Here is a 27,475-nt window from a genome sequence, read left to right as displayed (position 1 = left end):
AGAATCACTGGGTCAGAGACTCACTCAAGCAGGAAATTCAAATGTTCCTGGAAACTAATGAAAATGAAGACACAACCTATCAAAACAATTGGGACACAGCTAAAGCAGTACTGAGAGGGAAAATTATAGCCATACAATCACATATTAAACACCAAGAAGAAGCTCAAATGAACGACCTTACTGCACACCTCAAGGACTTAGAGGAAGAGGAACAAAGGAACCCTAAAGCAACCAGAAGGACAGAAATCACTAAAGTTAGAGCAGAAATAAACAACATCGAAAATAAAAGAACCATACAAAAGATCAATGAAGCCAAATGTTGGTTCTTTGAAAGATTAAACAAAATTGACAAACCCCTAGCCAGACTCACCAAACAAAAAAGAGAGAAGACTCAAATTAATAGAATTATAAACGATGGAGGAGATATCACAACTGACACAACAGAATTCCAGAGAATACTGCGAAACTTCTATAAAGAACTATATGCCACCAAGCTAGAGAATCTGGAAGAAATGGAACAATTCCTAGAAACATATGCCCTTCCAAAACTGAACCAAGAAGAACTACAAAATCTAAATGCACCAATCACAGACAAAGAAATTGAAACCGTTATTAAGAAACTCCCCAACAACAAAAGTCCAGGGTCAGATGGCTTCACAAACGAATTCTACAAAACTTTCAGGAAACAGTTAATACCCATACTTCTTAAGCTATTCCATAAGACTGAAGAAACAGGAATACTCCCTTCCACCTTCTATGAAGCCAACATCACCCTGGTACCAAAAGCTGATAGGGACAAACAAAAAAGGAAAACTACAGACCAATATCTCTGATGAACATTGATGCCAAAATATTAAACAAGATCTTGGCCAACCGGATACAGCAACATATCCAAAAGATTGTTCATCACGACCAAGTGGGATTCATCCCAGGAATGCAAGGCTGGTTCAACATCCATAAGTCAATCAATGTCATTCACCACATCAATAAAAGCAAAGCCAAAAACCACATGATTATCTCAATAGATGCAGAGAAAGCCTTTGACAAAATCCAACACCCATTTATGCTCAAAACTCTACAAAAAATGGGAATAGATGGGAAATTCCTCAAGATAGTGGAGTCTATGTATAGCAAACCTATAGCCAACATCATACTCAATGGACAGAAGCTGAAAGCAATCCCCCTCAGATCGGGGACTAGACAGGGCTGTCCACTGTCACCATTACTCTTCAACATAGTATTGGAAGTTCTTGCCATAGCAATCAGGCAAGAGAAAGAAATCAAAGGAATACAGATTGGAAGGGAAGAAGTCAAGCTCTCACTATTTGCAGATGATATGATAGTATACATAGAAAGATCTAAAGAACCCAGCAGAAAACTCCTGGAAGTTATTAGGCAATATAGCAAGGTATCAGGCTACAAAATCAATGTACAAAAATCAGTGGCATTTCTTTATGCAAACACTAAATCTGAAGAAGAAGACATCCAGAAATCACTCCCATTTACTGTCTCAGCAAAATCAATCAAATACCTAGGAATAAAGCTGAACAAAGAAGTGAAAGACTTGTATGCTGAAAACTATGAGTCGTTACTCAAGGAAATAGAAACTGATACCAAGAAATGGAAAGATATCCCATGCTCATGGATTGGAAGAATAAATATCATCAAAATGAATATTCTCTACTGAGCCAGATACACATTTAATGCAATACCCATCAAAGTTCCACCAAGCTTCTTTAAGAGAATAGAACAAACACTACAATCATTTATCTGGAACCTGCAAACACCTAGAATTGCCAAAACCATCTTGAGGAAAAGAAACATTAATGGAGGCATCACACTCCCAGACCTTAAACTATATTATAAAGCCATCATCATCAAAACAGCATGGTACTGGAACAAAAATAGGCACAAAGACCAGTGGAACAGAATTGAAAGCCCAGAAATAAATCCCAACACCTATGGGCATCTAATCTTTGATAAGGGGGCCTAAAGGATTAAATGGAAAAAGTAGGCTCTCTTCAATAAATGGTGCTGTGAAAACTGGGTTGTAACATGCAGAAGAGTGAAATTGAACCACTTTATCTCACCAGAAACAAAAATCAACTCCAAATGGATCAAAGACCTAGATGTCAGACCAGAAACAATCAAATACTTAGAGGAAAATATTGGTAAAACAGTTTCCCACCTACACCTCAAGGACATCTTTGATGAATCAAACCCAATTGCAAGGAAGACTAAAGCAGAAACAAACCAATGTGACAATATCAAATTGAAAAGCTTCTGCACAGCCAAAGAAACTATTAAACAAACAGAGAGACCCTTCACAGAATGGGAGAAGATCTTCACATGCCATACATCAGACAAGAAACTAATCACCAAAATATATAAAGAGCTCAGCAAACTTAGCACCAAAAAAGCAAATGACCCCATCCAAAAATAGGCAGAGGATATGAACAAAACATTCACAACAGAGGAGATCCAAAAGGCTAACAAACATATGAAAAACTGCTCTAGGTCACTGATTGTCAGAGAAATGGAAATTAAGACAACACTAAGATACCACCTCACTCCTGTAAGAATGGCATACATCAAAAAGGACAGCAGCAACAAATGCTGGAGAGGCTGTGGGGACAGAAGAACCCTTTTGCACTGCTGGTGGGAATGTAAATTGGTCCAGCCTCTGTGGAGAGCAGTCTGGAAAACTCTCAGAAGGCTAGACATGGACCTTCCATATGATCCAGTAATTCCTCTCCTGGGGTTATACCCCAAGGACTCCATAACACCCAACCAAAAAGAGGTGTGTACTCCTTTGTTCATAGCAGCACAATTCATAATAGCTAAAACCTGGAAGCAACCTAGGTGCCCAACAACAGATGAGTGGCTTAGAAAGCTGTGGTATATATACACAATGGAATACTATGCAGCTATCAAGAACAATGAACCCACCTTCTCTGACCCATGTTGGACAGAGCTAGAAGGAATTATGTTAAGTGAGCTAAGTCAGAAAGATAAAGATGAGTATGGGATGATCCCACTCATCAACAGAAGTTGAGAAAGAAGATCTGAAATTAAAAGCAGGACCTGACCAAATTGTAAGTAGGGCACCAAAGTAAAAACCCTGTGGTGAGGGGTAGACTTGCAGCTTCCTGGGCCAGTAGGGGGTGGGAGTGGGTGGGAGGGATGGGTCACAGTCTTTTGGTGGTGGGAATGGTGTTTATGTACACTCCTAGCAAAATGTAGACATATAAATCAGTAGTTAATTAATATGAGAGGGGGAAAATCAATTGTATGTCTCAAAGTTTTTCAAAACACAAACTGAATCTTTTTAATATATAGGCTGTGTATTTGATATGTGGACTCTCTCAAAAGCCTAGACCAAGTAGATTAGAAGCATCGAATAGCACAGCTATATACAAGATACTGGATACTGTACAGCAAACCATAACAAAAGTACTTTTCAAAGTTAACCCAATTACCAAATAATGTGATGATAACATTAACTATCGATTGTCTTTTTGAACCCTAAGACAGCAGCAACCTCACATCTCCACTATAGCCCCTACTTCCCCCAGTCCTGGAACCCTTGGATAGGACCCACTTTCCCGTATGCGTCTCCCAATCCATACCACATAATATTGCATCCGCCGATCACAACCTAACCAATGCAACAATTGCCACCTCAATATACTTCACCTCAGACTGTGTCCAGAGACTTCACGTGTGGAATGACAACCCTTCAGCTTCATTACGCGGGTGAGACCTTTCCTTTTATAGTACACTCTAATTTCATCTCAGGTGGTTCACTTTCTAACAAAGTCCCAAAACCTAGATATATACCAGTTTCTGTGAGGGAGAGCTTATGTTCACACGTATCCATAAACTACTGCAAAATATATACCTGAAAGCAGAAGTACACTAGAGTTTGCAGTGAGTACCTCCCTAACACTTCCTCTCCACTATTCCAAGCTTTGGGTCCATGATTACTCAACAATTTGTTTGGCCTCGTATGTTAACTCTCTTTTCAATCACCACGTTCCAGATGCCACCAGGATGCTGGCCAGGCTTCCCTGGATTGAAGACCCCACCAATGTGTCCTGGAGCTCAGCTTCCCCAGAGACACACCCTACTAGGGAAAGAGAGAGGCAGACTGGGAGTATGGACCGACCAGTCAATGCCTATGTTCAGCGGGGAAGCAATTACAGAAGCCAGACCTTCTACCTTCTGCAACCCTCAATGACCCTGGTTCCATGCTCCCAGAGGGATAGAGAATGGGAAAGCTATCAGGGGAGGGGGGGTTATGGAGAATGGGTGTTGGGAGTTGTGTGGAGTTGTACCCCTCCTACCTTATGGTTTTGTTAATTAATCTTTTCTTAAATTAAAAAAAAAAAAAGAAGATGACCTGCATAAAGTGATTTAAATCCAGGCTGTGACAACAGCTCAGTGGTAGAACACAATATTTTCATACCCAAGGTCTCAGGTCCAATATCTGGCTCTTCCATGGTGGAGGGGAGTTCTGCCTTATCTTACTTATGCAAATATAGAGATAAATTTTTAAGAAGAAAAAGAAAAGCAAGTACAAAGACATATGCCCTCTGTCCTTCAGGAAACTTTCAAAATAGAGTTAGATAAATAAACAAGTAATCACAAAGTATGAATATAAGCAGTAGTGGTTGATAACGACTAAGAGTACTACTCTCATTCAAAGGACTGTGGGCCCAGAGGAGGTCACTTTTGAGTGAGGCATGCTGGATACGAGACAGCACTGGGGGTACACACTGAGGAGAGAGCATTTCCACTGCGAAGACACTCCATGTGAAGGCTGTGAAAAGAGGGAAGATACTTGGAATGTGGGGGAACCAGTGTGGCTGAGACTTGAAGGGAGTGAGCTATCAATGGGCATAGAGGCAGAGGAGTCAGATTATCTGGGCCACTACAGTAAGATTGAAAATATAGCTAAGAGAAGTCAAGAAGTGACATCCAGGACGAGGTGAGACTGGATTTTGTAGAGGTATAAATATGTATAAACAAAAATTTTAGGCTTTGCTCCAAAGAAGAGCAGTGGGATGTGGGACCAAAGCTGGAGAGAAATGAAGAATTTAGGGAGTTTATAGAAGGTGACATATCCTGAGACATGATAAGAGCAATCCAGGAGAGAAGAACACTGATTTACAGGGGAGTGGAGTGGTAAGGGCATATATTATTGTTTAAGAGGAATAGTATTGTTTCATGCTATTTCCTTTACTCTCAGATATTTTAATACTAAGCCACATACATTTTAGAGTCATTCTGTTTCACTGTATATCCTATATTGAAAGAAATAACAGATAACAGAGAGTTTAAACATTAATCTATAAAGGTTTGACATAATAGTGTATTTGCTGCTCTTGTTAAAGCATAAAAGGAATCTTCTTTTAGAATCTTAACTGAGAAAAGAGAACCTGTAAGTGAATTTGTCAATCATTTCAGTGTTATCGAGAGAACTAGACATTCAGTTTGGTGCAGGAAATTCAGTGACCAGACTATATCCCCAAAATCTAACTGAGAAAAACAAAAAACCAAACCAAACCAAACAAACAAACAAAAAAACTTCTTCCCACTCCATTGAACTTGGAGATACAGACATCCAAAGCAAGGCTGATCTTACTGCAGGCAGCTAGAAAGTCAGGATTTGGTGACTTTTGTTCTCCTGAAAACTTACTAGAGTTCTTGAGAAAGTGATTAAGACCAAAATGTACCTATGACATAGTTATTAAGGGAATTCTATCCCATGTTAAAGAGAAAGTAGAAAATAAAGTAAAACTGAGACATTTATGTGCAGTTATTCTAGTAAGACCAGTCAATTTATTTATTAATAGAAGAGAGAGAGAGAGAGAGAGAGAGAGAGAGAGAAAGAGAGAGAGAGAAATATAGAGAACACACCAGAGAACTCTTACACAACTTGACGATCAGACTGAGGACCTTATGCTGACAAGTCCTAGATTCTACCTAGCACTATCCTACATCCCATAGTATATATCTTAATAATATGACTTAATTTTTCTTCATACAAACATAATTTTAAGAGTTTAAGAAAATCATCATGAAACACTATCTCCTTCACTCAAACCACTGGACCAATTTTGATCCTTGTTTGATGACTATTTCTTGGCATAGATTTGACACACAGCATGCACTGAAGTCAACATGTAAACAGCAACTGATTCTGTTGCTACTTTTTATTAGGATTGCATTGGGTTTATAAACTAATTCACAGAAATTTGACATCTTAACTGAGTGTTTCTACCCAAGAGCAGTTTGGTTCCAGTTTCTCCAGTCTTCATTTGTTTACTTCATGGGTGTTTTAAAAACTTCTTCATACTGGTCTTGAGTTTATTTCTAAGTGCTTTATCTTTCTTGTCTGACTTTTAATTTGTCTACATTGGCTACCAGATGCCTTTCTATCTACTTTTGACTCCAACTCTTTTTGAAAAAATAAACAAGTATAGACAGAAAAACAAAAGCTATGATAGTAGATTAATCTGAAAAGCTATGAAAACATAAGAAGTCCTGGTACTGAAACAACATACTAGAATGTGCATAATGACATGAACCAATGGAACACAAAGTCAAATAACAGATCAGCAACATGTGAATGTTCCATATAGTAAAGGCAGTGCCATACATCACTGGGTAAAAATTGTCTATTTTATACAAGATGTATTCAGAAGAGATAAAAGTTAGAATCATATTTTTCTACTATAACCAGTAGACAAAGCTTTTAAATTTAGGTATTAAGATGAAAAAAAAGTTGTCAGAGGAAAAGAAGAAACACTTTGTTCAACCTCAATTTATGGAGAAGGATCTTGTCAACTATACCTGAAAATTACGAGTCAAAGGAAAAGATTGATAAACATGACAAGTGTAAACAAAATGAAATTCCTCACAGCACCAAATACTATAAGCAAAGCAGAGAGATCAATTATACTGTGGGAATGATATTTCTAAATCATATAGAAGTAACGGGCTAACTTCCCTAGTACATGAAAGAAGCTTCTAGAAATCAAGAATTGAGAACAGCAAAAATGTATAATGTCTATGAACTGATGCCTTAGAAAGGTAAGAAAAACAGAAATAGCTTTTCTACAAATGAAAAGATTTTCAAGTCCAATTTCAGTTAAATTAAGGAAACTACAGAATGCCCTGAACCCTTTTTTAATAAAGCAAACTGGCATGAACCCAAAGTTTGGTAAGAATCTCTAATGGCAGGAAAATCCTATTGGTTCCTGTGGAGTCACTGTGTTCTCTCACAGCCTATCTCCATCTTAGTGTATATAGGGCACAGCTTCAGTAGTGTACTTCTCAGGTCCCTCTGATTTGAGACATAAGAATAAAGACACAGGAATAAGGAGATTAGCTGCCAGGCAGGTAGCAGAATCATTAAAGAAATAAGTAAAGCAAACAGATGACAGAGGGAGAGAATGACATCAACAAGGCAGCTTCCAAATAGAAATGGTAAGGAGGTAGGGGACAAAGAGAATAGGAGTTGGGAACAACAACAGCAACAACAACAACAAAAAGTCACTAAAAGCCTTAACAAATACTTGTATTAAACAAAACCTACCAGCCACCTGTCATATTCGTCAATTGCTTGCTTGTCTTTATCTTTTTTCTCTGCTCTTTTCAGCTCTTCTTTTCTTTTCTCATTGATTTTCTCTTTTTCCTTTTCCTTAAAAAAAGCTTCTTTTTTTTCATTCCTGTAGAGGACAGTATTAAAGAGAATTGGAAAGTTAGAGGCAAACACATAGTATAGACTTCATAAAAAAAATCTCACACTAATGGGACCAAGTTACAGAAGTATACTGAAAGTTAATGTATTTTAGAAAATCCACAATGTTACATGAAATTTATAGTCCTCTCAGATTACCATTTCTCAACAGCAGTTAAGTTATCTTTCCTTTTCTCGGCAACACTTTCTTCTTCTTTCTTCTTCTTTGCTCTTTCAGATTCTTTCTCCTTCTTATTTTTCTCTTTAAAATATTCCATCTTTTTCTCTTTCCACTTTTCAAAGGCCTGAAAAAGTTCAGAATGGTCTTACTGGTTGTGAATATTATAAAACAAGTAAAGATACAGCAAATCACTAATTTCAATATGTATATATTTCAATTTCAAATATGTAAAGTCAGTTCCAAATATGTAAGATAATAAACTTGGTAGCCAGTGAGTACTTGTAGTGCTTCTCCTTTTCTCGCTGCATTTTCTTCTTCAGTTTTCTTCTTATTTTTTTCCTCGAGTCTTTTCTGGGCAGCAGTTCTCCTTGCTTCCTTTTCCTTCATAGCCTTCCAAGCTTCAAATGATGCTAATGCTTCTTCTTTCTTAGCGGCTCTTTTCTGTTGTGGAAAATAAGTTCCATAGATGCATATAAGTAGACAAAGAAATAGATACACAAATCTCATCATATGTATAAATTATGTTTCAATGCAGATTATAGATATACATTGTTTTAGACAAATCAAACTTATAATAAAACATGCTATCTAGACTGGTGATTGTATTTTTTTCTACTTTCTATTTTTTATTTGATAGGACAGAGAGAAATTGAGAGGGGAGGAGAGCTAGATAGAGGGCGAGAAAAACATAGACACCTGCAGACCTGCTTCAACACTTGTGAAGTGTCCCCACTGCAGGTGGGGAGTGGGGCTCGAACCCTGATCCTTGAGAGGGTCCTTGCCCTTAGTACTATGTGTGCTTAACCCGGTGTGTCACTACCGGGGCCCCATGGTGATTGTATTTTAAAATTTCCTTTTCATTTACCAGCACATTTACCAGCAACTGATCTATCATTATGCAAGGAAAGGAAGTCCACTTCACTTTCTGAAAGTACATTAACCACATTTAAGAAAATGAGCTATAATGGGCTGATGGATGGCAAAGTTTTCATAGTGAAATATTTCAGAGAAAAAAATTTCAGGAAAATTACAGGCTTGGAAGTCAGAGCAAAGATATCTGGTCTAGTCAAAGAGGTTACCGTTTTTTCTCCTTCCTTTTTAACCAGAGCACTGCTCAACTCTGGCTTATGGAGGTGCAGGGGATTGAACCTGGGACTTTCATGCCATAGGCTGTGCAACCAATGTATCTATCTTCCTAGCCTTTGGATTTTTCTCTGGAACCGAGTTTTGACTTATATCAAAGAATAAAACTCTTACACATAAACCAATTCCAAATGTTGAAAATGTGTTCTAGATTAGAAATATATAGGTCAATGTCTGGTTAGCATGTTATTACATTCTTTACGTCAATCTACTTGCCTAATAGTCTATACTTGCCTTATAATATTGCTTCAAGTTAAATGATAAGAAGGTTTCTTATAGAGATAGCATGGTTTAGAGGTAAAAGAACCACCAGCTTCACTAAGCTGTGAAGATCAAAAGTTGCATTTTGACATTGGAAGAAGAAAAAAAACTACTGACTCAGAGATGTTAAATAATCAGACATACATTACCAGCATAAAAAAAAAATCGAGAATAGTCTTGACTTTTATGTTTCAAAATAAATACCTGTTCATTTTGGATCCTTAGGTTTTCGCTTTCAATCCTTTTTATTCTGTGCATTTCATGCAAATAGACATTTTTCTTTTCTAACCATTCCTGTGAGAACATGAAAGATTACTTGATACTCAAAATTTCCCCCAAAAAACTATGATTCTTCTTTCTTTCATCTTTTTTTAAAAATATTACTTTATTTTGGATACAGACAGTGAGAAATTGAGGAAAAGGGGGGAGGTAGAGAGGGAAAGAAAGGGGACCAGGTGGTGGCGTACCTGGTTAAGCACATACATTACAGTGCATATGAACCTACATCTTACTTCAGGTTCAAGCCCCTGGTCCCCACCTGCAGAGGGAAAGCTTCAAAAGTGGTGAAGCAGGGCTGCAGGTGTTTCTCTGTCTCTCCTTCTCCCCTCTCAATTTCTGTTTCTATCCAATAATAAATAAATAAAATCTATTTTTTTTTTAAAAAGAGAGGGCAAGAAAGACACCTGCGCACTGCTTTACCACTCATGAAGCTTCTCCCCTGCAAGTGAAGATGAAGGGCTTGAACCTGGGTCCTTGTGCCTGGTAACATGTGTACTAAACCAAATGCTCCACCATGGCCCCTCTTATTTATTTCTAAAACACTTGACAAAAAAAGAAAAAAAGAAACACAAATTTTATATAAACTTTTACCTTGGGAGAAAATGATAAAGTTAAAAAAAAAAGGTTTGGATTGCTCAGTTACTGTAAGTGAAAAGCTATCTCAAGTCATCATTTGGCAGGGTTATTTTATTCCTAATAAATAGGCAACCTTATATTAGTGATTCATTCTTCTAATTTTTTAGAAATTTATTTTAGATGGGCCTAGACCTTTAATAAATCCCTCTCTCCATTGTTATTGGTCATTTCTATCAGGAACAACACAATAGTCCCCTTTGTGGGCCCCCATAAGACCTTGCCCTCAACTTGGATCAACAACAGTAGAGAATGTTCCATCCTCCAAAGGGAGGATGGACAACATACTTTATGCTACACTTGAGGAAGATGGGTCCATATTGGGGTAGCCTGGGATGTTCCTACTCATGACCACAGAATGTGAGCTCAGATCTAAAGAGATGCAGAGGTTACATAAGCTGAGTATGGGCCCCTGATCACATCAAATCGATGGGGTTTACAGTCAACAATATTTATACCCTTTTCCCATATTAGGGAGCTACTCTCTTCCCTAATCCAGCTTTCTGGTCCTTTTTCCAACCATGACATCATCTCCCCAGACAAAACTTGGATCCACCTGCATATCAGATTTCAGGGGAAAAAAGAAAAAGAAAAAAAAATACTAGTATAGCCATAGGCCCTTTGGAATATAACTAAAATATGCCTATTAGCTATCTACAAAATGAAGGAACCCCCAAGTCTTCATCTGCACTATTCCAGCCTTTAGGTCCATGATTGGTCAACAATTTGTTTGGCTTTATATGCTAATTATTTTCAACCACCAGGTTCCAGATGCTAGCATGATGCTAACCAGACTTCCCTAGACAGACAACCCCACCAATGTGTCCTGGAGCTCCACTTCTCCAGAGCCCTTCCCCACTAGGGAAAGAGAGACAGGCTGGGAGTATGGATTGACCTGTCAATGCCCATGTTCAGCAGGGAAGCAATTACAGAAGCCAGACATTCCACCTTCTGCACCCCACAATGACCTTGGGTCCATACTTCCACACAGTTAAAGAACAGGAAAGCTATCAGGGGATGGGGTATGGATGTCTGGTGGTGGGAACTGTGTGGAGTTGTACCCCTCTTATCCTATGGTTTAGTCAATGTTTCCTTTTTATAAATAAAACTTATTTTATTCATTATTGGATAGAGACAGAGAGAAACTGAGAGGAGAGAGGGAGATGGAGAGGGAGAGATATAGAGATACCACTCATGAAGCTTTCCTCCTACAGGTGGGGACAAGGGGCTTGAACCTAGGACCTTGTGCACTGTAGTTTGTGCGCTTAACCAAGTGCACCAACACCTGCCCCACCTTTTTTTTTTTACCTGATAAACAGCTGCCCTAAGGCTATCTGCTCTGTCAGGTTCTAAGTTATGTTTCTGTGAGGGCTTTTGGTCCAAGACTTTCAAAGTTCCCAGATATTGAGAAGAGGTAGTTGTCAATGGAGTTCTCCTTCCAGAGCTAGATTTCTTTAAAAATTCAGAGGTCATCAATCTGAAAAGATTCAAATAAAAGAAGGTAAAATATCACTAATGCATTTGGTAAGGAATCATTAGAATTTGACCTATTATATTTAAACACTATAATTAAACATTATAATTGGGTAAGTTTTAATTTATTTGAAAAGGATAGACTTGGCTTTGTATACAAATAACCCATCTCGACATAATTAATTTCAACTTACTTTTTTTTTTTACTACCAGAGCAGTGATTAGTTCTGGTTGATGGTAGTGTGGGGGATTGAACCTGTGACTTCCAAGGGTGAGGCATGAATGTCTCTTTGTCTAGCCATTATGCTATCTACCCCTGCCCCATAATTTCAACTTTATAGTTTTAAATTATATAGCTTCAATATGAATACTCTTTGTGAGACATTTTAATAGTAATCAGGACTTTTTCCAAGAACCAGGAACTGTAACTCAAATTATATGGAAACATTATTAATAAAGTGAGTTTGAACAGTTTCTTGTACCCGTTACATTCTAAATAGTAAGTAAGAAAGAATAATATACTCTACTCCAGGAGTTAGTTAACTGGGGAGTCTAGCCCACTATCTGATTTGCTGTGCAAAGTTCTCAGCACTAGAGCCATATTCATTCCTTTGCATACTATCTACAATTGCTTTCCTACAAATAGTAGTACCGAGTTGCTTCAACAGAGACTCTATGGCCAATGAATGAAGTATTTGTTCTAACTGGCAATTTACAGAGCCTTTGTTCACCCCAGCTTTATTTTATTAATGATAATCTGGGTGCTCACTTTGGCAACACATATACTAAAATTGGAGCAATAATTTGGTTAACTGTCTAAAAAATAGACAGTTCTGAGAAGTGTTTGTGAGAGTCAGGCATTCATTTATCATCAGTGTGGATGGATGTTGTAAGTTCTTATCGTTTCAACAAACCAACTTAGTCCTTGGGACTTTTAAAAAAATATTTTTATTTATTTATTATTGGGTAGAGACAGAGAAAAAAAATGACTGGGAATGGGGAGATAGAGAGGAAGAGAGACAGAAAGACATCTGCAGTCCTGCTTTACCACCCATGAAGCTTTCCCCTGCAGGTGGAGGAGACCAGGGGCTTGAACCTGGGTCTTTGCACACTGTAATGTGCACACTTAACCAGGTGCGCCATCACCGACCAGTCCTTCATGTACATTTTTTTTCACGAGTTAGTTAAAGAAACCTAGTATAGGAGTAGACTTCTGGATTTTAGCTTATTACTTTATTCATATCTAGTGTCTCGGGGAAAAATAAGAACCAATGTACACTGTGGAGATTTCCTCATCAATTTATTTATATAAAAGAATATAATCATCCAAATGGCTTTATCATAAAATAATTCCACTCATCTCAGGAGACAGAATTTACTGTATGGTAGGGACAGGGCAGAGGCATATCAGGTAGAGTATACATGCTATCACATGCAGGAACCCAAGATCAAGTTCTTGGCCTCCATCTGCAAGGGGGGAGTTTCATGAGCATTAGAACAATGATGCATGTGTCTGTCTTCCTATCTCCCCCATCCCATCTCTGTCAGAAAAAAAGAGAAAAGAAAAGAAAAAGAAAAAGAGTGCTGGAGTTGTGGCATCCTCTTGCATACACCCAGTCCTGCAATAACCCTGGTGGCAAAAAAAAAAAAAAAATACAATAAACAAGTAAAAATATCAAACAGTAAATATACTTTATGGTAGTGAAATAAGACCAGCTTCATTGAAATGTTAGCCCCATAAATGTAGGATATTGGTCACTTTATTACCTGCCAGATGCACTGGATACTCTATTATTTGTTGTTTTTTTATTCTTCATATTTCTATCTTCAATTGTTTTCTATGAAATAGAAAAAGTCACAAGTATATTACTCTGTACACAGCTAGGTTTAGAGGTCAAACTGCCAGTGAATCATTTTTTTAAAAAACACACCCACTATATGTCTAATATAACAGTTGCAGAAAACAAGTGAATCAAGTGTTTTCAAGGACAGCACAGCCTAGAGAGGGCTGACCAACAGCAGACCCAGAACCAACACCTGATGGAGATGGGCCAGGGTCAGAGTGGGGAGCTACTATGTGAAGGTGCTCAGGGAAGGCCTCGCAGAGGGGATGATGTCAGAACCAAGACAGATGATGAGTACAAAGGGCTCACAGCCAGGTCCATAAGAAGAAAGAAACAAGAAGTGCTATGAGCCAGAGAAGGGAGAGCAAGTGATCACGATTTAGAGGACCAGAAAAGGGGAATGATGCTGACTCAGAGTGAAAGGTTATGGTTAAGGGAATGAAGAAGATTCTGGAATTCTCAGGAAGTAGGAAGGAATTTGCATTTTGATTCTCTTTTGTTGTTGTTATCAATGGGCCTTCAGTGCTCTGGGCCAACTTTTTCAGAGAGAATGAGAGACAAAGGAAAAGAGAGACCGACATAACAAAGCTTCTTCCAGCATGGTGATACTTCCAAATGGTGTGCCAGGGGCTCTAAACCTGGTTACCCACAGAGAAAAGCAGGCAACTTTCCCAGGTGAGCCACCTTGTTGCCTCCTGCATTTGATTCTGGTGGTAAAAAAAAAAAAAAGTAAACAAACAAAAAACCAACCAACCAAACAAACAAAAAAAGAGGCCTGAGCAAGGGAATTGTCAGCTTCAGCCACAGCAACGATGATTCAGCAGTAAGAACTAAGTCCAAGGAGTTTATTTAAAGTAAAACTGCTACTTTACTTATGATATATAAATTAATTTAGGATTGCTTTGATTACACATTTCTAAGACTTTCTCTAAAAATACGAGAACACCCATCTTCTATTTATGGAGTATCTTCTCTCCTTTACACAGACAGGTGAGAGTTCGCATTAGAAAGAGAACACAGCTGTAAACACATCTAAAGCTTTGCCATTAGTGTTTTTCCTTAGGACAGTAACTACAAACAGTATACCCGGAACATGTTTTAATGGACTTGCTTCATACATCCTAATAGAGGGAACAGTCTGTGTTCTAAAAGTGCTATTCAGTCACAAGTTTCCAGCCAGCACTGTTATCTTTTCCAGTAATGAATACACTTAGATATCATCTAGTTGAAGCTCTAAGAGACACTAAATTCAGAAGAAACCCAGACTGAAAATGCTCTATTATAAATTTTAGAAGTTCAGTAATCTGTTGTAATTTAGTGCAGGAACAAGAAATCCTACACAGTAGGAGCAAGTATGGTTCTCAAAGTTATAATAATGTTCCTCGTAATGATCTGTCAATCTACTAAAACAAGTGTGAACAAATACTTTAAAATGAGTGTCAAAATACTTTAAATTTTAATGAAACACTGGGATTTATCATGTTGACTGAAAAATCTTCCTTGAAGTTAAAACTAATGCACTGCATCAGAACCACCTAACAATCCAGCCCCATAATGAAAGGATGAATTTTCTGGAGGAGGAACACCACGGCAGGCGATGAGTGGTTTACAGAAAACTGAGAAACGTGACACACACGTACCAACAATTTTATGTACCCTAAACCACTAATCCCCCTATTTAAAAAAAAAGAAAAGAAAAAAAGATGAGTTTGAGGACTTTCTTTCTTCCTTTTTTTTTTTTTAGCTTTTGTTCATTAATATAGGAGGAGAAAGAACCAGACATCACTCTGGTACATATGCTGTTGGGGATTGAACTCAGGACCTCATGCTTGTGAGTCCAATGCTTTACCCATTGCACTACTTCCCAGACCACTAAAAAAAAGATGAGTTTTCCACAGGTAAACTCACAACACATAAGCACTATGAGTACCAAGAATTTATGTCTAGAAGAGGTCACTAAAAGGAAAATTAAAACCAGCCTAAAGGAGACGACACAGTCTCATAGTGCAATGTACAGAAGGTAACTTTTCTAAAATTTGATCTCAAGTTTTAAATTGTAGTACAAAAGACATAATTCTACATAAATACCTTTGTCGATTCCGTTGGACTGGGAGATAGCAAGATACTCTGAGATTTCTTGAGTGGTGCATCAGCTGTTAAGTGATCATTTATAATCAGAGCAGTTTTCTCCTTTTCTTCTTCAAGGTCACCAGAAGCCAACTGACTGGCACTGGATTTCTCAGGTGCAGTAGTAGCAGCAGCATCTATCAAGAGTGAATTCTCTTCATTTGCGCTTGATTTTAAGGAATTCTGATTTTCAGTGACCTCTTCATTCTGATCTATTTTGAGACAGAGTAAAATCACTAAATATCCCTTCTGATTTAAGAAGGCGGGTAACAAGATTCACTGGCTTTCCGCTCATGGAAGATTATCCAGGATCTCTCCCTTCTTTTTGCAAAATAAAGTCCGAAGAAAGCTATTAAAATTTATCAAGAATAACAGTTCCAAAGTGGATCATCTACCAAAGCATTTGGCATACCTTGCCCTTAGGAAAAATAGCAGGCTAGGAAATAAAAAACAATTACCCTCAAAGAAAGACAGCAAAAACACTTGTTGATATATAAACCCAGCCAGATGACCACAGATGCTCTACTGGAGAGTTTGCCTAAAATTCTTACCTAAAACACTAGGCTGTTCTCTATGTCACTACAGTCACTGAGTGGAACTATAGAGTTAGCAGGAACCAAGAACTCAGAAGAAACCACCACACAGAGAATTAAAAACTAAGATGCCTTGTGGCCTCTGATATCAAAAGGACAAAGGCAGGCCAACCACTTCTCAGTGCTCCAAGGGACAGGCTCAAGGTTCTTCACTTTAGTTAAAGGCCTGTTTCTGCTGCTTTCAATGCAGTCATTCTTCCTTTCTTTTTCTTTTTTAACTTGCTTTGGGGGAGCTAGATTTAAAATCATTTTATAGTTTTAGTTACATAATCATATTTGGAGAGAATTCATGATATAGAGGATCACTTTTGGCTTTTTTCCTTCTTTATAGATACTAATCAGTGTATTCAATGAAAAGAACATGAGCTTCCGAGCCATGGATTCAAACTATGGCTCCACCACTGATCTTGAGTATGTTCCCTCACATCTCTGCACACACTGGGTCTCCTTATCTATGAAATAGCAAAAATGATACTGCCTAGTACACACTAAATAAGAGTTAGTCATACAGTCAGTCCTAGAAACAGCTAGGTCTTTATTCTTACTAGTCTATATATCACAGGACCAGCGAGAGAAGTAACTCATGCCTCACATATGTTGTGTGCCTATGTGGTTCTGGTCTAGGTTTCTAACAGGAATTATTTACTCACTGAAATCTTACAACCATCCTAAGAGGTAGGATACTCCCCATGATAGAGAGGGCTATACATGGCCAGAGAGGTTACTTTGCTCAGCTAGGACTGTCAGAACTCAAATTCTGTTGACTCTCAACCTAAAAGTCCAATTAAACATTAAGTCCAATTTCAGAATGCTGGATTGGTACAACATATACAGAATAATAGTTCACATTTAGTGATCACATTTGTGCCAGAAAACAGACAAGCTGCCCAATGCAAGGAGTCATATGACTTTTCACAACGACCTGTTGACATAAGCATTTTTATAACTCGGAGAGACTGAGGCAGTGAGAGAGTAAGTTCTGCATCTGAAATGATCCGAGTTAGAAAATTGGATAGTTGGGATGAACAATCAGTGCAGATATGAACATGCCTTGTCCCTGTATCTATGCAAAATATAATTCCTTTTCCAAATAGAATTTTTTAATTTAATTTTTTAAATTTATTTATTTGATAGAGACAGCCAGAAATAGAGAGGGAAGGGAATGATAGAGTGAGACAGAGAGACACCTGCAACACTGTTTCACCACTCACAAAGCTTTCCCCCTACATATAGGGGCTGAAGGCTTGAACCCATCCACCACCTGGCCTCCCAAATAGAATTTCTTTTTATTTATTTATTTTCCCTTTTATTGCCTTAGTTTTTTATTGTTGTAGTTATTATTGTTGTTGTTACTGATGTCGTCATTGTTGGATAGGACAGAGAGAAATGGAGAGAGGAGGGGAAGACAGAGAGGGGGAGAGAAAGCCTGCAGACCTGCTTCACCACCTGTGAAATGACCCTCCTGCAGGTGGGGATCTGGGGGCTCGAACCACAATCTTCATGCAGGTCCTTGCACTTTCCGCCACATGCGCTTAACCCGCTGCACTACCACCCGACTCCCCCAAGTAGAATTTCTAGCAGCACAGACTTTACATGCAAAGTACAATACAGAAATTAGATCAAACCACCTTTTATAGATGATTTCTCTTCAAATCCTGGTGAAAGAGAATCTTCAAGACTTTCTTTGGGAGATGATATCGATAGACTTGTTAACCAGGCATCCTGTTTTAACAAAATATATTTGCATGGAAATTATTTCAGTGGATTTATAGAGGGATAGTATTTTTTTAAATATTTATTTATTCATTCCCTTTTGCTGCCCTTGTTTTTTGTTGTTGTTGTTGTTGTAGTTATGTCGTTGTTGTTGGATAGGACAGAGAGAAATGGAGAGAGGAGGGGGAGACAGAGGGGGAGAAAAAGATAGACACCTGCAGACCTGCTTCACCGCCTGTGAAGCGACTCCCCTGCAGGTGGGGAGCTGGGGGCTCGAACCGGGATCCTTATGCCAGTCCTTGTGCTTTGCACCACCTGCGCTTAACCTGCTGAGCTACAGCCCGACTCCCTAGAGGGATAGTATTAAGATTATTCTGTAATTCTGAAATTTGAGTTACTAGGTGTTTTCTGTTGAAACACCAAAAGTGTTAATCCAATGTAGACTAAATGTCCTTTCAAGATTTAGTATCTTGATCACTAAAAGACCTATGCTAGTACTTTAACTACTCTATTGATCTGTGTTCCTTTTCTTAAGCAATATTTAAAACTTTACTGCTAGGAAATAAGATCTTATCTAAGTTCTTTCAACAAAGATTATATACTTCATTGTCTAGTTCTTAGAAAGTATAAGGACAGTAAGCAAGACTTTTATTTATTTATTTATTTTATTATTTATTTTATTATTTATTTTCCCTTTTGTTGCCCTTGTCTTATTCTTGTTGTAGTTAATGTTATTGTTGTTGTTGTCGTTGTTGCATAGGAAAGAAAGAAATGGAGAGAGGAGTGGAAGACAGAGAGGGGGAGATAAAGATAGACACTTGCAGACCTGCTTCACCGCCTGTGAAGAGACTCCCCTGAAGGTGGGGAGCCAGAGGCTTGAACCGGGATCCTTATGCCGGTCCTTGTGCTTCGCGCCATGTGTGCTTAACCCACTGTGCTACTGCCAGACCCCCAAGACTTTTATTTTCAAACCAACTTTTAACAGGTAATGTAGAAAGCCTGACATCTGAATACTTTAGCCAGTATAAATACATAGGTTTAATGCATTTGAGTTCCCCTCCCAAAAAAATCTAAAATTTCTGCTGAGTGGGATCACTATGTTGGTGTGTCTAAAAGAGTTGCTTGTAGAATTGCAATACAGTCTAACGGTGATGATAATTTGCAAAACATTTGATTTTTTAAATAAATGACATTCTAATTTTCTTTCTTATATTTATCTTATAAAACACACACACACACACACACACTCTCTCTCTCTCTCTCCATTCCAAAAGCAACTGATAGAAACCACCTGAGCAGATAATAGAAGGCATGACACACTGAAGTCTAACTTCAAGTTAAGATGCGGTTTCTCCTGAGATTTCCATATCCGTAGCTTTGCAGGGGCAGGGCATTCCCTCAGGAAAATTGCATGGGGTAAAGAATAGAGGGCAGGACTAGAAAATCATCAGGCAAATTTGGAGAGGAGCTGCCAAGGGCAGGAACCTCAGAATCTGCATACAATCTGCTCACCTACAGAAGATCTAGAGAAAACCTAGGAGGGTCCTGTGGAACTACAGATGCTGGAAAGAACCAATACACAGATCCTAAACTGAGATCTCAGTGCTGCCTGTGTCTCCTATGGCAGAAAAGAAAGATACTGTGACTCCAGCCACATCTCTGCATGCTGGAACAAGTGACAGAACTCAATCAAAAGTCCACAATAAGTAGATCGAGAAAGAAGTTGCCCCTAAATGTGTTTACATTAATAGTAAATGTACTCGGCCAGTGAAAAGCTTACTTATACTGCTTTGCCATGTGTTTCATCCAGCTTCCAGCCCAGGCCCCACCACATTCAAAGAAGCTTTGATGCTGTGATGTTCTCTCTCTCCCCCTTACTGCCTGCCTGCCTGTCTATCTAAAAAATAGTACAAAAGTAAGCAAATAAAAGAGGAAGAGACAAACCTCAACTCACATGATATTCAAAGTGGATAACATTTCATGGTAAAAAAAAAAAAATACAGCTATCTTCCATATGTGTAGACTTAAAAGTCTTAACAAAACATTGACATGTCAACAATAATAAGACATGATATCACAATTACCTAGATTTTTACCTCAGGATTGCTATGCTACATGTTTGTGAGGTGGGAGTCTGCTCACCAGATGGGAGTGTAAAGAGATCAGTGTTCTCCCTAACAGCAATTCCTGATGAGATCTCAAAGGATTACATTTAAAACCAAGTTGGTTTATACCAGAGACTATGACAGTGCCATGAAAATTCAGTATGTACTAAAAACATGAAGGAAGCTAGAGGAATCAGATGAAATGGACTATAGTGTCCTTAGCCATCATCGGCATAATGCAGAGGCATGCAAATAAAAATATAAATTCTTCCCATAAGAGATAAATAGTAGGGCATACAGTCAAAATGGCAACATTTTCTTCATGCATTTTCCTTTCCCCGAAATTAGATGTATCTTATAATCGCTGGTGTGTTAAGACTTCATTGGCGGCTTTGCTGTTTACATACCAGTACTGTAATATCCATTGATGGAGTTTAAGAGTTAATGGAATGCAGTGTGTTAAAAACTGAAAATTGGGAGTTGGGCAGTAGTGCAGCGGGTTAAGTGCACATGGCGCTAAGCGCAAGGACCCACATAAGGATCCTGGTTTGAGCCCCTGGCTCCCCACCTGCAGGAGGGTCTTTTCACAGGCGGTGAAGCAGGTCTGCAGGTGTCTTTCTCTCCCCCTCTCTGTCTTCCCCTCCTCTCTCTACTTCTCTCTGTCCTATCTAATGATGACATCAATACCAACAACAACTACAACAATAATAAAAAAAAGGGCAACAAAAGGGAAAATAAATACATATAAATTTTTTTTAATGAAGTATATGTAGAAAAAAACCCTGAAAATTCTCATCAGTTGCTGAAGAAAACATGAAATTCATACATACAGGCAATTCACACACATACACAGACAAACACAAATATTCTCTCTCATAATCACACTCCAAGGCCAGTTGTGTGGTTGTGTAGGAGAGCAAACCTCAGAGTCCAGGTTTTCACGGGAGGCTTTTTTCTCAGCTGTGAGAGTTCTGCCGTTCAGTCTTGGGAGAGGCAGAGGTACTGAGCGGGCCTCTGGTTCTTCAGTTTCCTTCTCTTCTCCTGGCCCATCTTTCTCCTCCCTGTGGCTATGCTTCACCAATAAACTCCGTGGCCGAGGTGAAGGTTTAAAGTGGTTATCTGCTTCAAGGCTGCTGCTGTATTCTGCTGGGAAACATAGTGCTTTCAGGTGGACAGAAGAAACAAGCATGCCCAACAGTCCTTCCCTAAACAGAGGCCCAGGGAAAAAGCAAGAGTTCTGGGCTACAGAAGAGCTTACATGTATAGTGTACTGCTTTGCCCCCATTGTACTGAAGGAAGCTTTAGTGTTGTGGGATCTCTCTCTCTCTCTCTCTCTCTGACTCTATCTGAAAAAGTCATCCTGGAGTGGTGAAGCCTGGGAGACCAAAGGAAAAAAGGTGCAACTGCCATCCTGGAAGTAACTAACAATTTCAGTTTTTCAGTTTTGTTAAAAGTCTTCAGCTATATGACTTTTCCTAGTATTAAAGAAAATAAATAAATAAAACCAGCAAAATCCAAACCGTGCCCTAATTTCTACTTCAATAAAAGGATAAACCATCTTAAAATCCATCAAACATTCATGGAGAATCTCCTGCGAGTTCAAGTTCATATAACTGTCTCTCATAACCAAGATGGTGGCAATGGCCCTGCTCTGGGGTGTTACTTGTCGGGGAGAGAGATGCTTCTAGCTAAATAAAATGATAGCTAAAGGTTAGTAAGAAGATGGTATCTGCACAGGAAACAGAAGTGTGCAGTCACCTGGAGGGAATGAACTAGATGATTTGGGAAGTATTTTTCTCAAGGTTCATAAAAGCTGTCACTGACATTTCTTAGTTACTATTTCTACCACGTGTAACCTTAAAACCAAAATCTAATGCCGAGTCTAACAACCATTTAACTATGTTTTACCTGTTGTTCATATCTAATTCTCCTTTGTATACAAAGGCATTCTTCTAATAAGCTTTCAAACTGCACTAAGTATCACCATTCTCTACCTAGAGATGGCCTTCTGAACTATGAATGGTATCAGATGATTTCTCAACTGGACCACTATGCTTTACTGACAACTTTACATATATCCTAAGCTCAGGAAAAATGCTCAGTCCAAATTCTAAAAATCACTTCAGAGTCTCCCTCTGTATTTAAAACATCACTGTACCCCACTCTCACAGGGAAATTGACACTGTCCACATGAGTTTGTGGCACTTTTTCCACAGAATTCTTCAATAACTCATGTCAAGCACACTACAGAAAGCAAATGTAATCATCTTTGAACAATATAAAGACTGTCCGGGTCTCATCCTTGGCTACATACCTATGCTGTGTTCTAAACAGCACACCTACTTGTGTGATTTGTGTTCCTAAAATGCTGGGCTGAGGGGTGTTTTGTAGCTCTCCCATAATGCCCCCTGCTAATGTACCTATACCAAAGCTAATCTGTCTGCTTAGAATGTCAGCTTCCTGTGTCTCCTGAGAAATGTCTGTGTGTCTTTTGAGCCTCAGTTTAAGCAGAATGCTGTGTAATGTCCACATGTAGGTGTTAGGTAAAAGCTTTTATTGCCATAAAAGCACTTAAAAAAAGAGAGAGAAGAGAGAGAGAGGCAGAGAGAGACCCACCCTCTTAACAAATCTGTAAGTGTGCAGCTCAGTGTTGTTAATGATAGGCACTATGTTGCTAAGCAGATCTCTACAACTTGTCTTGGAACACTTGAAACTATCTACCTGTGGAATAACAACTTCCCACTTGAATCCCAGGTAACTAATCTACTTTTTTTTTGTGTTTGACTATTTTAGCTTTGGACAGGGCTTGTGGCTTTTTCCCCTGTCAAATGAAGGGGTGACTGACATAAAGAGACCAAAGGACAGAAGACAGAAGCCAGGACTGGAAATACTGGGGGTAGTGACAGGAGTGGGAAGAATGGGTTAGTCAAGGAAGGTAGAAAATGGGAATCCAGATGACCTAGAAGTGCTGTCTCCAAACTAACTGACCCTAAAGCAATGTCTCTGATGGTCATGCTCAGTCAGGTAACAAGTCCCTTTTCTACTGCCTTCTGCTGAGTCAGGTCATTTGCAAGGGAGTCCTGGCCCTGGCTTCACTACTGTTTGCCAGCTGCTGCTGTCTTCACTAGCTCCTCTGCAAGGTCTTCCCTGGTGCCCTCAGGTCAATTTACCTGTGCTCTTCCTGCATGTTTTATACACCTCTCCTTTGAAATGTAAAGTCTTTGCTAGGGCTAGAGTATTTGTTTCTCCAGAATTCTTAGGTTGAAGCCCTAGCCTGGGGAGGGGGGGGGGGTGTCCCTGAGAGGTGACCATGCTGACACCATGATCTTGGACTTCAGACCTCCAGGATTGGGCGACATGGATTTCTGTTATTTCGGGTTGTCATTCACCCAGAGTGAGGTATTTTGTTACAAAAGCCAAAACTAAGAGAGCTAGTACTGGAGGATTGGTAGAGATTTCTTCATGTCATACTTTTAGTTAACCACCACAGTACTTAGAACACTGGAAAATCCTGGCTTATGAAACATGCCCTATGCAATTTATAAATCTGCAATAAATCTACACAGATAAATAAAACAATTTCTGTGTGAATAAATGCTAGGTAATAAAGAGAGTAACAAGAGCATTTATGTTTAATTTATACCCCAAGACTGCTTCAAGCACTTTAAATATATGAAATGATTTAGTGCTTCAAAGTGTAATTCAACTATTAGCCTCATTTAAGGAGTCAATAAAGCAAGGCACACAGAGGTCTTGTGTCACTGGTCTCATAAATCTTAGTATGCGGGATTAAAACAGAAGCGTCCTGACTTTAAAGCCCATGACTTTAATGCTCTAATAAAAGCAAATTCTGTAAAAATTATGTTCTTCAACGACCAGGCATGTGATATTTACTCAATAAAGCGAAAAGACAAGCTAGAACAAATGGAAGCCTCAAGTTCCATCCTTTTAGAAAGCAGTAATTGCTATCTCACCACTTGAAAAATGTTCAGTTCCAAGAAAACCCTGTAAGGAAAAAAAAAAAAAAAGGTCTGAAAATACCAAGGATAAAGCTAAGTTTGAGAACTTCATTCCCTCCTTTGGGATCATTTCTTTGTTCCTTTCTATATTCAAACACTTAATGAATTCTAAATGCTAGGCAACATCATAACACCACAAGCTTCATTTTTTTTTAACCTCAAGAAACTAGAAATAATAGTGTTAATATACTTTATTCATAAGTTTGCTTCCAGAAATACTGTCTATATATATTATGTAAAATATTGTATTTTCTGTTACTTATTATAGTACATAATATCTTATAATATATAGTATAAAAATACTTTGTTCAAATCAGAATGGAAAACACTAAGCAGAACTTGGGCTGGAGTTGGTGTCTTGCACCAAAGTAAAAGAGTCTGGGGTGGGAGAGGGGGAGGGTTCAAGTCCTGGAACAGGATGGCAGAGGAGGACCTAGTGGGTGTTGAATTGTTATGTGGAAAGCTGAGAAATGTTACATATGTACAAACTATTATATTTTACTGTCAACTGTAAACCATTAGTAAAAAAGAAAGAAAAAAAAAGGAAAAAAACCTACTTTGTTTTAATACCAAATGCAAATCACCTATTTGGGCAATCGCTTTTACATGCATGAACGGAAACGCAAATACCTAATATAGTTTAAAAATACAGTGTTTGCCTGTCTATGTTTAGCATTTAGACTCTTGTTGCCATCTTTTTTTTTTTTTTTTAAATTAACCAGAGCACTGCTCAGCTTTGGTTTATGGTGGTGTGGGGGGGGGATTGAACCTGGGATTTCGGAGCCTCAGGCATGACAGTTTGTTTGCATAACCATTATTCTAACTACCCCCCCTGCTCTTGTTGCCATCTTGTGGTTAAAATATAGTATTTATCTTTTCATTTTAACTTATTTTTTAAAAAGGTATTAAGCACAGGGATTCTTGCAGATTATTTACCATAAAATTCAATTATATACCTCACTGCATTAGATCAAAATTTTCTGCTCAAATGTCCTCTCATTTTCTTACTAGCCTAGTGAAAAATTTGTTAGCATCAAGACAAATACTATAAAAATGATTTAAGAAAACAGGTTTCTAAGCTCAGCTTAGTTGAAGAAACACTGCTTTCTCTTTTCTTCTTGAAGACCCACTGTGCACATTTCTTTATTTTCATAAGGTTTGATTTATGTATTTCATATGAGACAGTGAGAAAGAGAGAGGGCCAAGCATATACCAGTGTGTATATGATGCTAAGGGTTGGACCAAGAGCCTCAGCAATGCAAACCCTGTGCTCTCTCAGGTGACTTATCTCCCAGCCACCTCATTTCTTTATTAATAGCACCCAGAAATTCTCTCTTCTGGGTCCTCCTAAGTTTGCGCTAATGCAAATTGTGCTGCCATGAACACAGGTATATGGAAATCTCTTTGGGCAGGTGTTTTTGCTTCCTTTTTATAAATCTCCAGGAGAGAGACTGTTGGGTCAAAGATTAGGTCTATGTCTAATGTTCTAAGAAATCTCAACTACTTTCCACAGGAGTTGGAACAGTTTACATTCCCCCTAGCAGTGTAGAATAGTTCCTAGTGGAATACTACTCAGTTGTTAAAAATGAAGTCATCTTTGTCTCATCATGGATGGAACTTGAAGGAAACTTGAAGTAAATGAGAAAAGCTAAAAAGAGAAGGACAAATAGTGGATAATCTCATTTATAGGAGTGGAACTTAAGCAACAAGGATGAAAAGGGAACACACAAAGTGAAACTGGGACTGGGTGTGGTATATGGCAACAAAGCAAAGGACTCTGGGAAGGACAGGAAGGCAAGGGATATAGAGAAAGCATTGGAGTCCTGGTGTGTGATGGAAAGGACCCAAACTGTGGGTGAAAGTGTTCTGCAGACACCTATCCCAGGGAGGTGAGAAGCTGTAGCCATGTGTCAATAACTGTACTGTCAACCATGAACGCTTCCAATAAAAGAAAAAAAAAAAAAAACCCTCTCAGGAAGAGGTAGTTTCACATTCCTGTAACTGTTTTTCCCACACCGATGAACAACATGGTGATATGTTTTGGGAAATGGTGCACTACTTACTGGAAAATTTACTCTCCAAGCTCAATAACGCTCCCCTTCTCTTGATGCTTGATTGTGTTTAGTGTATTTTTCAACAAGCTAATCTACTTTACAGTGTCATGAACTTAGTTTTGTAAAATTACACACTTTATGAGACACACACTTCAAAAGATTCCCACTGCAGTTCCACAGGACAAGAAGAGCAGGTTTCACCCTCCTCCTCATGAAGGCAGTAAAGCTTATCTTATTTGCCGAGGTCACATATAATTACTACACAGTGGCCTTTTTTTTTTTTCTCGTTTTCCCTGTTCTGCTCATAACCCTTCATTTGACAATTAATGGGATAGGGGTGGGTTGAAGTAGTTCCTTATTACAAGTCTACAATATAGTTCTGTTTAATGTTACACATAACAACTAATATACAAAATAGGGACAGTTTAGCAGCATGGTATTTAGTGATGTAAAAAGAAAAGATATTCTCATGAAAGTTAGTATGAAGAAATCATTTTTCTATGAAAGAGAAAAAGGAAGACAGACTGGATGACACTAAAACCTTAACCTCGAATGCCCATGCTTCTGTGGGGCGGCCCAGGGAATCTCAGAAGGGTTCACACTTATTCTACTTTACTTCTGTTCCACTGTGCCCGGGCTCAGCAGGGCTGTGAAGAAAACAAAGGTAATCCCAGATTATACCATGAATTCACTCCCCTGAGCACTGACTTTAGTGGACTTCCCTGGAACACAGAGATATCAAATGATGGTGGTCTTTTCTTAAGGAGTGTGAGGTTTAAACAACCATACTTGGAACCGCATTTCTCCATTTCAGTATACAAATGGGAAAAGGAGGGAAAGGAGAGAAAGACAGAGGAGGAGGAGGAAGTGGACGAGGGGGAGGAGGAGATAAATGGCCTGATAAAATAGTGAGTGGCATGGGAATGAAATGTCCCAAGAAGGGTATTGATGTGGCTATTAGTCTGTTTTCTGGACTGTGGGCTGGATTACAAAGGATTTCACTGCAGTTTTAGTCGGAATAACAACATGAAAGTTCACAGAGCTAGGTAAGGCTGGAGCCAGGTGTTTCAGAAATCTCAGCTGTGGATGGCTGACAGCCAGGATAAGAATGAGAGTAACACTTTGCCCTCCTGTCTCAGTTATTAGCGTAGACCCAAGAGTGAAAGTTACAACTAAACATCTAATCTACACATATTGTTTTCTCTGCAATACTATTATTCTAACTTATGTCTACAAAACTGTGAAGTACAGCTTGACTTTTTTTTTTTTCTTTGAATATTTGTTAGTTACCACTGAGAGCTGT

General features: G+C 38.6%; 1 protein-coding gene across 4 annotated transcripts in view; it reads right to left on the bottom strand.

The window, feature by feature from the left end:
• MAP9 (microtubule associated protein 9) overlaps positions 1–27,475 on the bottom strand; it is a 38,346-nt gene that overhangs the window by 6,625 nt on the left and 4,246 nt on the right. For 2 of the 4 annotated variants that reach the window (XM_007535057.3, XM_016193417.2), the window contains exons 5-13: positions 21,022–21,245; positions 17,910–18,003; positions 15,650–15,900; positions 13,485–13,555; positions 11,553–11,721; positions 9,537–9,626; positions 8,208–8,369; positions 7,907–8,052; positions 7,604–7,736 (exon numbers count right to left, since the gene is read on the bottom strand). In XM_007535057.3, the coding sequence (XP_007535119.1) occupies positions 7,604–7,736; positions 7,907–8,052; positions 8,208–8,369; positions 9,537–9,626; positions 11,553–11,721; positions 13,485–13,555; positions 15,650–15,900; positions 17,910–18,003; positions 21,022–21,245 (1,340 nt within the window). The remainder of the gene's footprint in view (positions 1–7,603; positions 7,737–7,906; positions 8,053–8,207; positions 8,370–9,536; positions 9,627–11,552; positions 11,722–13,484; positions 13,556–15,649; positions 15,901–17,909; positions 18,004–21,021; positions 21,246–27,475) is intronic. The other 2 variants (XM_060178908.1, XM_016193418.2) reach the window with 1 other exon arrangement.

The sequence above is a fragment of the Erinaceus europaeus genome, chromosome 19 (genome assembly GCF_950295315.1).
Source record: "Erinaceus europaeus chromosome 19, mEriEur2.1, whole genome shotgun sequence".
NCBI classification, from domain to species: domain Eukaryota; kingdom Metazoa; phylum Chordata; class Mammalia; order Eulipotyphla; family Erinaceidae; genus Erinaceus; species Erinaceus europaeus.
This window is presented reverse-complemented; position numbering and strand designations above follow the sequence as displayed.